The sequence below is a fragment of the Piliocolobus tephrosceles genome, chromosome 1, assembly GCF_002776525.5.
Source record: "Piliocolobus tephrosceles isolate RC106 chromosome 1, ASM277652v3, whole genome shotgun sequence".
Classification (NCBI taxonomy): Eukaryota; Metazoa; Chordata; class Mammalia; order Primates; family Cercopithecidae; genus Piliocolobus; species Piliocolobus tephrosceles.
This window is the reverse complement of record NC_045434.1, coordinates 49007845-49022558: the sequence shown is the minus strand read 5'-3', so window position 1 is coordinate 49022558 and position 14714 is coordinate 49007845. Positions and strand designations below refer to the sequence as shown.

Sequence of the window (14714 nt, the reverse complement as noted above, 5' to 3'; positions counted from 1 at the left end):
AAGCAGCCATCAATTTAATTATATTTTGTTTTACCAAAATTAATTAGATGGACAATCTATAAAAAGCTGTGAAGTTTTATATCCCAAAATAATAGCTATACTATTTAGTTAAATTATTACAATATAAATTAATTTTGGAAGAAAAGGTTAGGAAAATAAATAAAACAATTTTATCAAAATTGATGGTTTATGATATAACCTTAAATTCAGCTATAATTAAAAGATGACATTTTGTGTTAGAAGATTTTTCACACACAATGTTTCAAAATATTATCCTAAAGCAACTACCGTTAATTAGATGAATTCATAATGTAGGAAAAAATATGTCTTTCAGACCAATATAACAATAGGATATCTTTAGGGTTAATTTCAAAGCAAAATGACAACCTGAAAAATCTTACATGCAACATTTTCAATTTTCCAGAATTATTTATTGATTCTTAGATGATGACTTGGAAATAAATGTTGAAATAGCTCCACAGGAGTTCAAGTTCTTTTTCCACCCCCATGAATTCCAGGCCATGCTTCAATAGTTCACGTGACTGTTAATGTTATACTAGACTAATATATGCTGCAGTAATTAATATCTATCTAAAACTTGAACTACTAGTAATATGGTAACTAACTTTGTCTCATATTTTCTGAAAGTGTTTGCATTTCATCTAGTCTATCTTTTTTTCCTGTGAGTACAACCATCCTCTCTTACCATGAATCCTCATTTTGGATCAGAATATATAGTAACTGTCAATTATACAGATGTCAACATTTCACCTCTGTAGGAAAGATGACTAGTAATAGTAATTTGTTTGGTACTAGTAGTTTAGTGGAGCTTCCTGTTTGTAGGTTACTTATATATTAACACTCTTTGTTTATGTAATATATTCAGCAAGAAATCCAAAGCAGTTTACAAATGTCAATTGCTTAAATTTTACAGTTAAAATTTTAAAAGGATTTGAACATGATTATGGTTTTGGCTCTGGAAATTAAACTGTAAATGAGATATTCCACACATAAAACTCTTTTGGGGGCTATTATCAGAGTCATTGCAGGATTCTCCCCAAGGCTCTTTCTAGTTTCCTGATCTTTAAGCAACACAGGTGAGTCCTGATCACTTGATACAGAACCTTACATCTTTGGCTCAATTTTACCATCAAAGAAATAAAGGCCAGCAATATATCAATTTGTTTCAATTAATCCCCACACATTAATTTGTTTTTACATATTCAAGAATGCTATCCACATTGACTTTATCTAATTCCTAGTTTAGCAAAAGAAAAACAAGAAACTACACTGGAAATTCAATAGCATTTTGAAGTAGGATTTATATTGGGTTGACTTTAGCGCTGTTTGAGATATTAGACATTATTTTTCAAGGGCCTAAGTATTGTTCCAAAGAGACAGAAATATTAGTCATACCTAACCCATAATAAGTGTTGAAAAATACTTACTGAATCAATGAAAAAAAAAGAGAATCATCTTAAGGAACTTCTCTTGGAAGCTACTGACATTTTCTATTTAAACACATAGTGAGAAGTTGGTTATCCTTTAGATGGATTTAAGGTCTTCCAATTGGGAGCAGATCTGTTACGGGACGACTCTTCACTGTTCTGAAGTAGTTCACTCACCTCTTTAGGTGCATCAGCTTCAATGAATTCAGAATAAATCATCCTGGCTTTGGAAGATATTTTTTCTGCATTTTTCGTTTTCTTAAAGTCTTCACAGGCAAGCCAGAACTCGACATTTTCTTCACTAAACTCTGATTTTAGAAATGTTCGAAAAGCATCTAGACCAGCTATGAAATATATGAGAAAGAGTTTTGTATAATAGCATACAGAGTAGTAATATGACCAAACTGAGTACATTGTGTAGTATGAGCATTTACTGGATATTCAGTGACAAATATCGATCATTCCACCTAAATGTAATGTATGTTTTAGTTGCTAACTGTAGAAAAATTTATTTTGGATCAGTAATTGTTAACATATACACACACACACACACATATATATATACACAAAACATATATATATGTATATTTATTTCTACAATTAGCTTCATTAACAAAGAAAACCTATACTTTTTTCTTTCTGTATTTGAGAAATCTGGAAGTTATGTTTAGGAGACCTTGATGGTAGTTACTTCACAGGAAGCCCCACGGATTTTGCTTTTAAGATTTATTGCTTTAAGCTCAGGTCAAATTAATGATGTTATACTAAATTCAGGGTAAGAATACCTTTGTTGCTATGAGTAGGTACAGAAACAAAGTATGATGCTAAAGTGTTAAATTGTATTGGTTTGGGCTTAAAGCAAAGGAGGAAGTGCTAGCTTTTATTAGTTTTGGGTAAATATATAGGCCAACTCAGTCTCAAAACCAAGAAAGTAACTGGCAACATATTTGATGTGAATGCTTCCCCCTTTATGTGGCGACAAGCAACTTTAATTCCATAAGGTAAGTACAAATACGTAGGGTTTTTCTCCAATGTTGCTTTAAGCAAAACATTGATGCTTCCCATTTTCCCTTGTAGTACCTGTTTATGGTGTTCCTCCTCCTCCCAGGAATTATCCTTAGCATGTACTTCTCCAGAAACTTTAGATCAGGAACTGCAAATGAACTCACTTATTCACAGGCATGTTTACTTTGGCTTGATTATAATATGCTCTTTTAAATGCAATTAACAATAGGCAGGGCTTTCAGTCTGTGATTTCCATGAGTCTCACCTCTTCCCCTCATCTTACTTTCAGTCAGATTTACCCTTATATCCCTTGCTCCTAAAGATATTTGATATTGTGACCACTTGTTTAGACCCTTCCTTCTCTATTTTCCTCATCCAAATGGGCCAGGAAACATTCTTCTTTGCTATACCTAGAGCTTATGTGAGAAGGTAAGTGCCTCTGGTTAGACAACAGGTCAGAAAGATCATCATCACATTCCCACTGTGGACAAAACTAAACCAATACATTTAGGTCATGTTATTCAGTGTCATAGTTTGCACCCTTTTGCTGGCTGTCTCTATTTTGAGAAAGTATATCTCTCTGAGGAGTAAAATATGTCAGCACTTTTGCCACTCAGAGAAATTTGCCTTCCAAAACGTTGGTGGTTTACTCTTCCACCTGCCAGGGAGGCCCCCTTTGCATGTGCTCCAAGCAGCTGCTCCTTTCCTGCAGGCAGAGAGAGTTAATCCTTCAAGTTCCAAAGTACAGGAGGAATAAGTTTATGGAAAAGCAGGGGATAGGCCAAATTCGCTACAGAAATAGAAAACAATGAGAAAAGTGAATGAAAAGAGGCTTAAGTTCATTGTTCATGGGTTGCTGCCTGCAGAATGTAAAAGTGAAGTTTATAAAGATAAAATAGAAAAGGACTTTCTGGAGCAGAATTAAAGTGTCTAAAAACACTGTATTAAAATAGATTTAACAGATTTTTTTTTAAAGCTATTTGAAATAAGTTTGAAATAACAAGTCATTGCAAAAGGTTATCAGGTACCAATTAAAATTCTTGGTTGAAATACTGGAGAGTGTGGATACAGTTAATATATGAGCACTATATAAAAATTCAATTAACGTCACGTTCCTTGCATTTAAAAATACATTCAAGAAGTTTCTGTGACACCAATTTAGGTTATAAAAATCCTCTTAGTAACACTCAATTAAAATTTTTCTTGAATTCAGTTCAAACAATGATGAAATTTCAGAGATCTAAACAGAATTTATGCTAAGATGTTTTTTTTTATAGACAATAAAGTGTTCTTTAATAATACAGAAAGAAAGAATATTGTAGATTCATGGCTGGCAATATTTTATATGTGCATCATCAAGGCATATGGAGCTTCTCCCTAGGAGGATTTTCTAAATGCATCCCAGAGACATGGGATGTTAGAGATCAAGATACAATTATTATTTTCCCCTGCTCTCCACTTTTAACGACGGGCTACTCTCAACTAAAAATTAATATCTTTCCTCTTCCCGTAGCTTGATTCAGGACCTAATGGAACAAAAGAAACAACTTAAACAACTAAACCTGGGGCTAGTTATCTCTGTCTTGAACATGATATTTTGTTGATTTACTCTCCTATACATACAGTTTGAATGTTCAAAAGATGCCAAATGATTTTAAAGTAATATGCTACATAAAATTAAACTTACTATCTGAGGGCACTCTCCACAGAATGGAATGCTTACTGGCTAGTATCAACAAAGGGCATTAAATGGAATATGTCAGCATTATGGGGTGAAAACTAGGCTAATGCCTATGCTTAGTACATGCAAAGTATGTCCGCAAATCAACAAAAACAACTAGGTAATTTGGTGAGTCCTTTAAAGCATTAAAAAGCATTCATACTTTGCCATTTCTCTAGTATTATAAAAAGCAAAAACGAAACAACTGTTCAGATGTATATATGACTTTTCCATTTCATGTGGGAATGAAATATAAAATTGCAGAAGGTATGCAGAGCAACGAGTTTGCCTTCATCTCACCCTTCCTGCCTCTCCTCTATAGTACTGTTGTATGGACTTCCACTGCTCTGGAGCCTTCTGGGTCACAACACACAGAGATGATTCAGTAAGCCCTTTAGTAAACTTGATCTGTCCCATTGGTTATACACTTAAGGAGAAAGAAAATGCATCATTTAACACTTAATAAACTGCAGTTCCATAATCTCATCTCTTCAGTAGATGCTCTTAGGTGGATTCTGGAAGTTCTGTGGATTCTTTGATGTTTATACTTTAAAAATTAGTCACTTAGAAACAATATGTTTATAGTAGCTACATTCATCTAAGTCAATCTAACTTTACACATAAACAAGCAGCTGTGAAGAATTTATTCAGGTTTATTGTGTTTTATGTTTTTCTAATATTCTAATTTTTATTCTTTATGAATTTAAAATAAAATGCCATTTGATTTATACAAATAATACTATATTATAAACATTTTCTCTTTATGTTTCACAGTGCCATTTTTCCCGTTTCAGATGAGATAGAACTGCAGATTATTTGTAACACAAACAGAAGTTATACCTTTGTAAATGATTATTTTGTATATAAGTTGTGTTGACTAAGATGTTTTATTAAAGACTAGGGTGTTTTATTTATAATTGGCCAAAATTACCTTACTGAACCATTATATCCATTATAAATATATATTCACACATATACATATTAATACAAACATATACATTTAAATATGTTTTCATATTCACAGAACGTGAGAATAACACAGTTGATATAAAGTACTTTAAAATACCTTTTGTTTTGGCCAACAGTACATATGAAACAAGTGATTTATTTAAATTTTCAACTTTTTCAACAGTTTGTATGTTTCTTTCAACTTATACCAAAGGCAGTCATGACGTACATCAAGTTATAGTGAGCCAGCTGGGCGCGGTGGCTCATGCTTGTAGTCCTAGCACTTTGGGAGGTCAAGGCAGGCAGATCATCTGAGGTCAGAAGTTTGAGACGAGCCTAGCCAACATGGTGAACTCCCATCTCTATTAAAAATACAAATATTAGCTGGGTGTTATGGCATGCTCCCGTAGTCCCAGCTACTTGGGAGACTGAAGCAGGAGAATCCCTTGAACCCGGGAGGCAGAGATTGCAGTGAGCAGAGATCACAGCACTACATTCTACACTCTAGTCTGGGTGGTAAAGCAAGACTCTGTCTCAAAAAAAAAAAAAAAAAATGTGTGTGTGTGTGTGTGTGTGTGTGTGTGTGTCTATATATATATATATAGTACTGTTGTATGGACTTCCACTACTCTGGAGCCTTCTGGGTCACAACACACAGAGATGATTCAGTAAGCCCTTTAGTAAAAGGCTACCCTTGACAATAGCATTGTGATCTTTCTCTTCTCTAACCAATAGTAATATTTGAGTTATGTGTATTTTGAATTACATCATTCAAATGAACTTCATGCTGCTAATCAAATAGTCAAACATCAAAAAGTTATATAGTGCTATTTACAGTAGATAGCTATAGTGACATAAATTGGGATGTAATTGGACATCAGCAAATTATTAATCTAGCTGACAGTGTTAATAATATTTGAAAATTCTATATATATATATAGACACACACACACATTTTATATACATATATAGACACACACACACACACACACACACATATATATATATAGCGAGTCTAGCTCTGGCACTGTGACTCACACCTGAATTGAATCCCAGCACTTTGGGATGGCGAGGTGGGTGGATCACTTGCAGCCAGGAGTTTGATACCAGCCTGGCCAACGTGGTGAAACCCTGTCTCTACTAAAAATACAAAAATTAACTGAGTATGATGGTGCATATCTGTAATCTCAGCTACTCAGTAGGCTGAGACAGGAGAATCGCTTGAACTCGGAAGGTGGAGTTTGCAGTGAGCCAAGATTATGCCACTGCACTCCAGCCTGATTGACAGAGTCAGGCTCTGTATTAAAATAAAATTTAAAAAAAGAAAAGTTAAAGTGAGTCTAAGGAAATGGAAAACTTCACTTGCTAGTTTGAATTTTCCTTTTGTTTTAATGTAGAGAGTTCCTATAAACTTATTTTAGGCCCAACTTGATTCCATTTAGATTTTGGATTTTTATGAATTTATGATCATTAAGAATTTTTATACTTCATTGATTAAACTCATACTTTATGATATGTTACCAAGTTTCAGAATTTAATTATTTATATTTAATTATTGTATTTTTAAGCCTATTATTAGTTAGATCTTACCTTGATTGGCTAAAAGTGTGTCCATATTTTCTGACCATGTCATTGCTTCCGTAGTTTGTGACCTGTAGAAACAGCATCTACCCTTGACAATAGCATTGTGATCTTTCTCTTCTCTAACCAATAGTAATATTTGAGTTATGTGTATTTTGAATTACATCATTCAAATGAACTTCACGCTGCTAATCAAATAGTCAAACATCAAAAAGTTATATAGTGCTATTTACAGTAGATAGCTATAGTGACATAAATTGGGATGTAATTGGACATCAGCAAATTATTAATCTAGCTGACAGTGTTAATAATATTTGAAAATTCTTAAATTCTAATAAAGGCATAAGAGATATTGGTTCTGTGGATCAATGGTGAATTTCTTTTCAACCATGAGTATATTATTTGTTAATTTATGTGACATTACTCTAGTCAAAATTTATATTAGCAAACGTAATGAATAAACTACTTTCTAAGTTTTTGTAGTGTAAAGATTATCTATTTCATAATTATGCATCTCAAAAAAGTTCAAAAAAGTTTTAAGAATTTCTAATATGTGATGAACTTGAAAACATTTTGTTCATAATATTTCAAAAAGTCTTTACCTACTCTGAGGCAGCCTTTATTTCTCTTTAGACTGGTATACTTCTAGTTCTGAGCTGATTTATTTAAATCTAGGAATCTGTCAAGATAGAGTAATATTTTTTCCAAAGCAGTCAAAAAAGTTATAAACTCAAGTCTTCTGAAGAAGGTTACTTTTGGGGATATGATGTAGAAATAATAAATCAGATTTAAGATGTAAATTTTCTGAGATGCAAATATGCATTATTCCTCTTAATAAACAAAGATCCTGATGAAATAAGCCCCTATTCATAGAAAGTATCTGCTGCCCAGAAATAAAACCACATTGGATTACATAGCTGCGATGTGCAAATGACTCAGTTATGGAAAGAGAGGGTCCAATTTAAAGTCCGTATTGAAATTATCAATAATAAAATAGAGAAAAACTCATATATCGCAATTCTTATAAAACTTTTGTATTTGCATGGCAAGATGACTAATTTAAATATACTAGTGTGAAATGATTCCTTCACTTTTGTATTACTTCTTGTAATTTGCTGCAGTTTTTATAGTTTTTCCTCTACCGATGCAGTTGTAGTTGCATCTTCAGTTAATAATGGTCATCCTCATTGAGGGCACATAGAGAGGGCAATATAGCTAAGAATTCATTTTACTATTTTTCATTACTCATATTTCCAATCTCAAATTTCCTTCTCCTGTTGTAGGCAGCTGACTTTCCTTTCTTCCTTGACTTACTAAATCTTGGGGACACAGATTACCTGTGAAACCATTTGGAAATAGTGTTTTTTTTTTTTTCATTCAAATGGACACAAATGTTGGATTGTTCAGTTTCTGTCTTTCACAAATGGAGGATGAGACACAATCCTAGATTTAATTTTACATTGAAGAGATTTTGTGTACTGTATAAGCTGTTACTCAAATAAGCTTATGTTATATTTCATGTAACTCAAATATTAGATCTTGTAGGAATTCTAAAGTTATATGGTCACTTAAAATACATATGCTTAAAAATATTCCTGTTTGTATACTAAAATTTGGTTGTAAGCAGGGTATTCAAATTAAAGATACTTAGACCTGTGGAACATATGCTAATGAATAGGATAGAGAGGAGCCTGGCCATGCAGAATGCCCATTTTGAATGAGGAACAGGCATCCAGGAAAAAAAAAAAACAGTGAAAAATAAAATCTAGACAAATTCATTCAAAGATGAACATTTATAATCCCATTAGTATGTAAGTTATATGATGACAGGACTAAATGTTATTTTCTAGCACCAAGAACAGTGTGCCTGGTCTATGAAATATTAAACATATTAACAAGCAATGGATGACCAAACCCCATATATTGACACATATTAAAGCCTTCAATAGAAGATGGTAAATGTCCTCCTAGATGCTGATAAATTACAATGATAAAAAGTATTGAAAGGTATAGCTAAATTGTATTAGCTTCAAAGACATAGGGTGTTCTGGGCAAGAGAAAACAAAAAATAATGTGAAAACATCACTGGATTATCATGGATCTCACTCTCAACTCTGAGGTATGTGAGGTTGGAGAGAATGACCGACATCCATTCTAGAAGGCAGTGTCTTTTAAGGACAGACAGGTTTTACTTAAGCCAAAAGCAAAAAGGCATATTCTATGAAGATCTTTTTGGATATAAAGGAGTATTTATAGAATGAAGATGTTTACATAAATAATAGCTATTTGTATTTTCTTCATTAATGTAGAGAAACAGTAAAAGAAAGAAAGCAAAGTGTGGGAGATGGTGTAGAACCAAGGATAAAAGAAAAATTCCTAATGTTTTGAATTACAGAGAGATGCTAAAATGTTACAGATATTTGATAGATATAGACGTGGAATACTATAGATAATAGAACTAGGGATATGGGCATATCCTAGTATTAATTAAGGTTCACAAAATGCTGACATTGTCTTAAAGAGAAGAAATCGCCCATCAGCTCTGAAGAAGTACCTCTGGTGGTATGTAACAATGCCTGGAATGCCCTCAGTTCATTCCTTATAGCCTATTTCTTATCCAGAAGGTTACATTTTGACTATCTGAGATGTTGAAAGAGTTGGAGGTAAGACAGCATTTACTTTTCAGAAATTAGGTGAAATGTAACTATTTTAAGGAGTAATGCTTGTTTGTTATTTAAGGAGTAATGTTTGTTCTAAAAGACACTGCCTTCTAGAATGGATGTCGGTCATTCTCTCCAACCTCACATACCTCAGAGTTGAGAGTGAGATCCATGATAATCCAGTGATGTTTTCACATTATTTTTTGTTTTCTCTTGCCCAGAACACCCTATGTCTTTGAAGCTAATACAATTTAGCTATACCTTTCAATACTAATTTAACTAATGCCAGTTAAATTAGTAAAATTTGGTGTCTCTTGTAATTCTGTGGAAGAGCAAATAGGTGGTATCTATGAATAAACTGAAATGCAATATTTATAATAGCACTAAAATGCACAACTATGTATTGGATGTTTACAATGTATACCACATTGTGCTAAGCATATCATATACTTTACTTCATTTAATCTTGAAAATAATAGTCTGTTTTATTCCAGTATTACCAATGAGTAAAGAGGCTCAGAGATGCAAATAAGTAGTGCAATATTCCACAGATAATAATGGCCAGAGTTAGAATTGAAACACAAGTGTGTCTGCTTTAACCCAGATTATTTCATACTTCTTAAATGGATGAGTTAATACATGTATGTTTGTACTTAATTCACGTTTTATAACATTTATAATAACCATCTGAAAAGTGATTTTTTCTGCAATAGAGATTTATCATACTTCATAGAAATATTATATTTCCTCTAAATAATAGTTAAATTGTGGTAACTGGCTGCTCAATTGAAAGTTTACATGAAACAGAGATTCTTAAAGCGTGTACACTATCAAATAAATGTAGGGCATTTCTTATGGTAGATGGGAGTAAGAAATCATTTTCTGTCTTTCAAAAATGTAACTATATAAATGTTAAGAAAGAAATCTATTGAATAAAAGTTGGAGGAAAAAGAGGGTGGTTGATTTTAAACTCTACTGACTTGGTTGACTTTTACTTGATATGTGCTATCTGAAAAAATGGACAATGGCCACTCCCTCATTTCTTTATTTCTTCCTTTTATTGAATTTTAACAGAAGTTTTATCTGGCTCTTTTCATTTCTGTGTATATTTCCTGTAAAATTGTGATGCATAATCAGAGTAAGGTTTTGTTTGTGTATGATTTGCCATGAAAAGTCGCTGTGTATCTGAAGCCAAAATTACACTTAGTATTTCATGGGGTTTTGGCTGATTTCCTTTCTATTTTCTTCATTAAGCAAGTGCCATCAAGGCCAGCAGTACCCATATTATATGTCCAGAGAAGAGCCAGGCCAGATGGGAACTGCGTGAAAGCTACCAGTTATCTTGCTAATTGTGCCAGCTAGAACCAGTTGTATTGCATTAAAAAATGTGGAATCCAACAACTTAGCTGTTCACACTCAATTAGCAGTGTGCTGGAGAATGGAAAATTCAAGCAAGGAGTCCATGTGCTCCAGGAAGTGACAGCTGCTTCCTTACCCAGCCCTTAATATCCATGTAAAAATTTTCAGTAAACATTGTGATAATAATTTTTGCAAGGATCATGTATATGTTATGTTTCTAATTCATCTCATAATTTTTAAAAAAATTACATAAAGCTCAATGGTCTATCTCCACTTTGTAACCTTCCTTTAGCCCACATGAAGAATAAATGGCAAAAGTAAACCACAAATTCTTGACGTTTTCGAAAAGAAGAAATCAATAGAGAAAGGAGAAAAAATCAGGAAGAAAGACAATTAGTGTATATATCATAAATGAAGGAAATAAAACATCGAGACTAAAGAAGACTCAAGTGTTTCATTTGTACATCTTCAGAGATAAAAATAGCTGGAAACGGCAACTCACATCACTGGCATTTTTCGTTCCACTGTCTGTCACAGATGATGCCGAGTTTCTCTTTCTGACTGATCTTCAAGCTGAAGGTAATGTGACAGCAGGAACATTACAATTAGTATGCAAATACCTATCCCCTGGGTTACAAATTGGCATTCTTTAAATCCTGCTATTCTCAGCTTTTTTCTTTTTGTTATTAACTTTTCATTGGTCAAAGCACTTAAACTTCTAAGTAATAAATAACTCTGAATAAATGTGACATTTCTGTGAGTCTGTGGCATAATTGAAATAAATTCCATCTGAAAGTTTGTTTTCTGAAGTTCATATTCGTCTGCTTATAAGACAACTATTGTTCACAGGAGGTTAAATCAGTATATATTAAGATATACATATTTGAAATATATATATAATTAATATTCACCTTTGAGTCTTTAATCTGCCTAAAAGATCATTTTGTTTTCCTTTGTTCTTTGATTTTCAGAAAATCTGAGGAAGGCTCTACATTTAATATACTTATCTTAAACAACTATATATGTTTAAGCAATTTTATTCATGAACTAAAATGTTCTAATAGAAGACATTGCAGTTTTCTTTGAAATTTATGCAGGTTTTATGGCTTAATAACGTGTATTTCTCTCTTTTAACCATAGATGTCATGTCATTTTATGCCAATATTTATGCAATGCAATGTTTAATGTAATAAGGCTAATATATTTATCAAAACAAAGACCATATATTGACAATTTTAATTATAGTCAAAGTTTTATAACTTCATCCTTTGTCAAGCTTTTGTCTCAATGTAATACAGTTCTTTGGTAGTAAAATTCAACTGGTATGTGTTTGTGACCCTCAATGTCAATTAAAGACTATTGAAAGATGGACAGTTTTTCAGGTGGTAGAAAGAAAGGAGTCAGAAGAAGGTAGAAAATGTTCTTCTCTTTGACTTAGCATGGAAGTACCCTAGTTGATCTGTAGAAATGGTTAGTATGAGTGGCCCTGGACTAATGAAACTGAGAGAAGTAGAAGAAATGACCTAAAAAGTCAGTGTATCATTAAGAAGGGAAATCATCAATTAGCTCAATCCCTTTTGTTAATTCAAGCTCCATTAAGTAATGTTCTTATGATAAGCAAAAACTGAATCATTAAACATATTTTGACTTTTTGTTTTGCTCAGGGGGGATAATGAAGTATTAATTTTATAATATATGCTTGAAAATAGTACAGTTTGGAAAATACACTGTCTAAATTTAAAGACCCTCTTGGTAAAACAAAAACATGCACAGTCTTTAAGAACTAGGAGCCAGGGATAGGCTTACTTTACATTAAAATGTTAAAACAAAAATTTAAATTTCTATTTTGAGTTTAGTGCAATTGCAAGCATACTTTTTCTCATAAATCCTTCCACAAATCACAATTATTACTTGTTTAATGTGCACTTTCCATTCCTTTCAATCTTCTTTTCATAGTTTAAAAAAAAAAACTAAGAATTGGATTTTATGTATCAAAATGAAGCCTCATAATACAATAAGCAGGTGAGGAAATAAGCTTTCTTATTAGGTGGAATGATGCTTTATAGCATTCAATGTATCTTGACAAAAGATTGCCATATAGATACTGTTGGGACATCTAAATACCATCAGCTTTTAGTCCAATGGGTTTAGGCTCCATTCTCAGAACTTATACCTGGTGTGATAAGCTAAGTATACAACCCTCCCTGAAAAGATGTCTGTGTCCTAATGCCTGGAACATGTGAATATAGTGCTTTATGTGACAAAAGAGAAGTTGATTATCCTAGATCATCCTGGTGCACTGGGTGTAATTATAAGGGACTTTTTTTAGAGGGGAGAAAGGAGGGTTAATGTCTAGTAGTAGGATATTTCAGGATGAAAACAAGATGTTGGAGTGATGTGAGAAAGGGTTAAGAGCCAAGGAACGTAGGTGGCCTCTAGAAGCTGAAAAAGGCAGGGAAAGAGATAGTCTCCTCAAAGCCTCCAGAAGCAGCCGGCCATGCCAATACCTTGATTTTGACCCAGTGAGACTGATTTTGGACTTCTGGTCCTGATAGGGGTTGGCTGTGTCCCCACCCAAATCTCATCTTGAATTGTAGCTCCCATAATTCTCAGGTATTGTGGGAGGTACCTGGTGGGACATAACTGAATCATGGGGGCGGTTTCCCCCACACTGTTCTTGTGGTAGTGAGTAAGTCTCATGAGATCTAATAATTTCATATGGGGTTTACCCTTTTGGTTGGATCTTTCTCCCTTGTCTGCCACCATGTAAGATGTGCCTTTCAGCAGCTGTGATTGTGAGGCCTCCGCAGCCAGGTGGAAATGTGAGTCCATGAAACCTCTTTTTCTTTATAAATTGCCCAGTCTCAGGTATGTCTTTATCAGCAGCATGAGAACAGACTTATACAGGTCCCCTGAACTCTGAGATAATAAATGTATATTGTTTAAGCAACTAAGTTGGTGGCAGGTTTTTACAACAAAATGAATACATCTAGGGAACTTCCCTCTTCAAAACCCTCCTTAAAAGAAGGGAGGTCAATAATAAAATAGTCATAAATTTTGAGTCAAGAGTAACAAGTTCATATGCAAATGTGGATTCTTCATCCTGGACAATAACCTTGACCTTTCTGAGTCTCTTTGCTACTGATAGTATTGATAATACCTATCTCACAAAGTTATTGTGTGAAACTGAAAGAAAATATAGCAAGCCAACGCATCTTACATAGGATTATTTATATATGTTTATTTATTTTGTTTCTTTTCTCCTCATTTGACATTCACAGAACCGTGGTTAAGATAATAATATGGGAGATCTTATGGACAATACTGTCATGCAATCAATGGGAATTTCTGTGGAAAGATATGAGATTTATTCTGCAATATTTTTAAATACTTGTATAAGAAATCATAGATAGGTATTGTAGGAATTCAAAACTTTAATCAGACAGTATAAAATTGGTCATTCTGGATAATTAACATGATGAGAGTGTGTGTGGAATAATTGGAAGACTGAGAGGCAGATGAGAAAGTTAAAGATCATGCTTAACTCCATAATATATATGATATATATAAACATATATATCATTTAAATACATAAATTTTATTTGTCAATTACCAAATTAATTAACTAGTTTAAAAGGTAAAGGGGAATTAGCAGAATCATGGAAGGTGTTTCTTTTTATTTTCAGTTTATGGGTTAAGTTCATGATACAAATTATATTCATAAACCACTTTAGAGCTGTAATATTTTTGGAAACTGGACTCTGCAGTCAACTTTCTAGTTTAAAAAGTAACATCGGTTTTTTTTCTCCTTGAAATTGCAAAACAAAGTTTATGAATATTTTTAAAAAGTACAGTATACTGTTCCAAACATGAGAGAACAAGGGTGGCGATAGATGGATGGAACAGTAAACATCAGTAGTATTATGTTTGAGCAGAGGAAATGGGGTTAAGAGGGTCAAAGGAACAGATTTCAAATCTGGTAACTTGAAAGAA

At 33.1% G+C, this 14714-nt stretch overlaps 1 protein-coding gene across 1 annotated transcript in view; it reads right to left on the bottom strand.

Moving 5' to 3' along the window:
• The window catches only part of RGS21 (regulator of G protein signaling 21), a 50891-nt gene that overhangs the window by 13081 nt on the left and 23096 nt on the right, over nt 1-14714 (bottom strand). The window contains exons 2-4 of the mRNA XM_023203384.2: nt 11224-11294; nt 6712-6788; nt 1626-1792 (exon numbers count right to left, since the gene is read on the bottom strand). Of these exons, the coding sequence (XP_023059152.1) occupies nt 1626-1792; nt 6712-6788; nt 11224-11234 (255 nt within the window). The 5' untranslated portion in view covers nt 11235-11294. The remainder of the gene's footprint in view (nt 1-1625; nt 1793-6711; nt 6789-11223; nt 11295-14714) is intronic.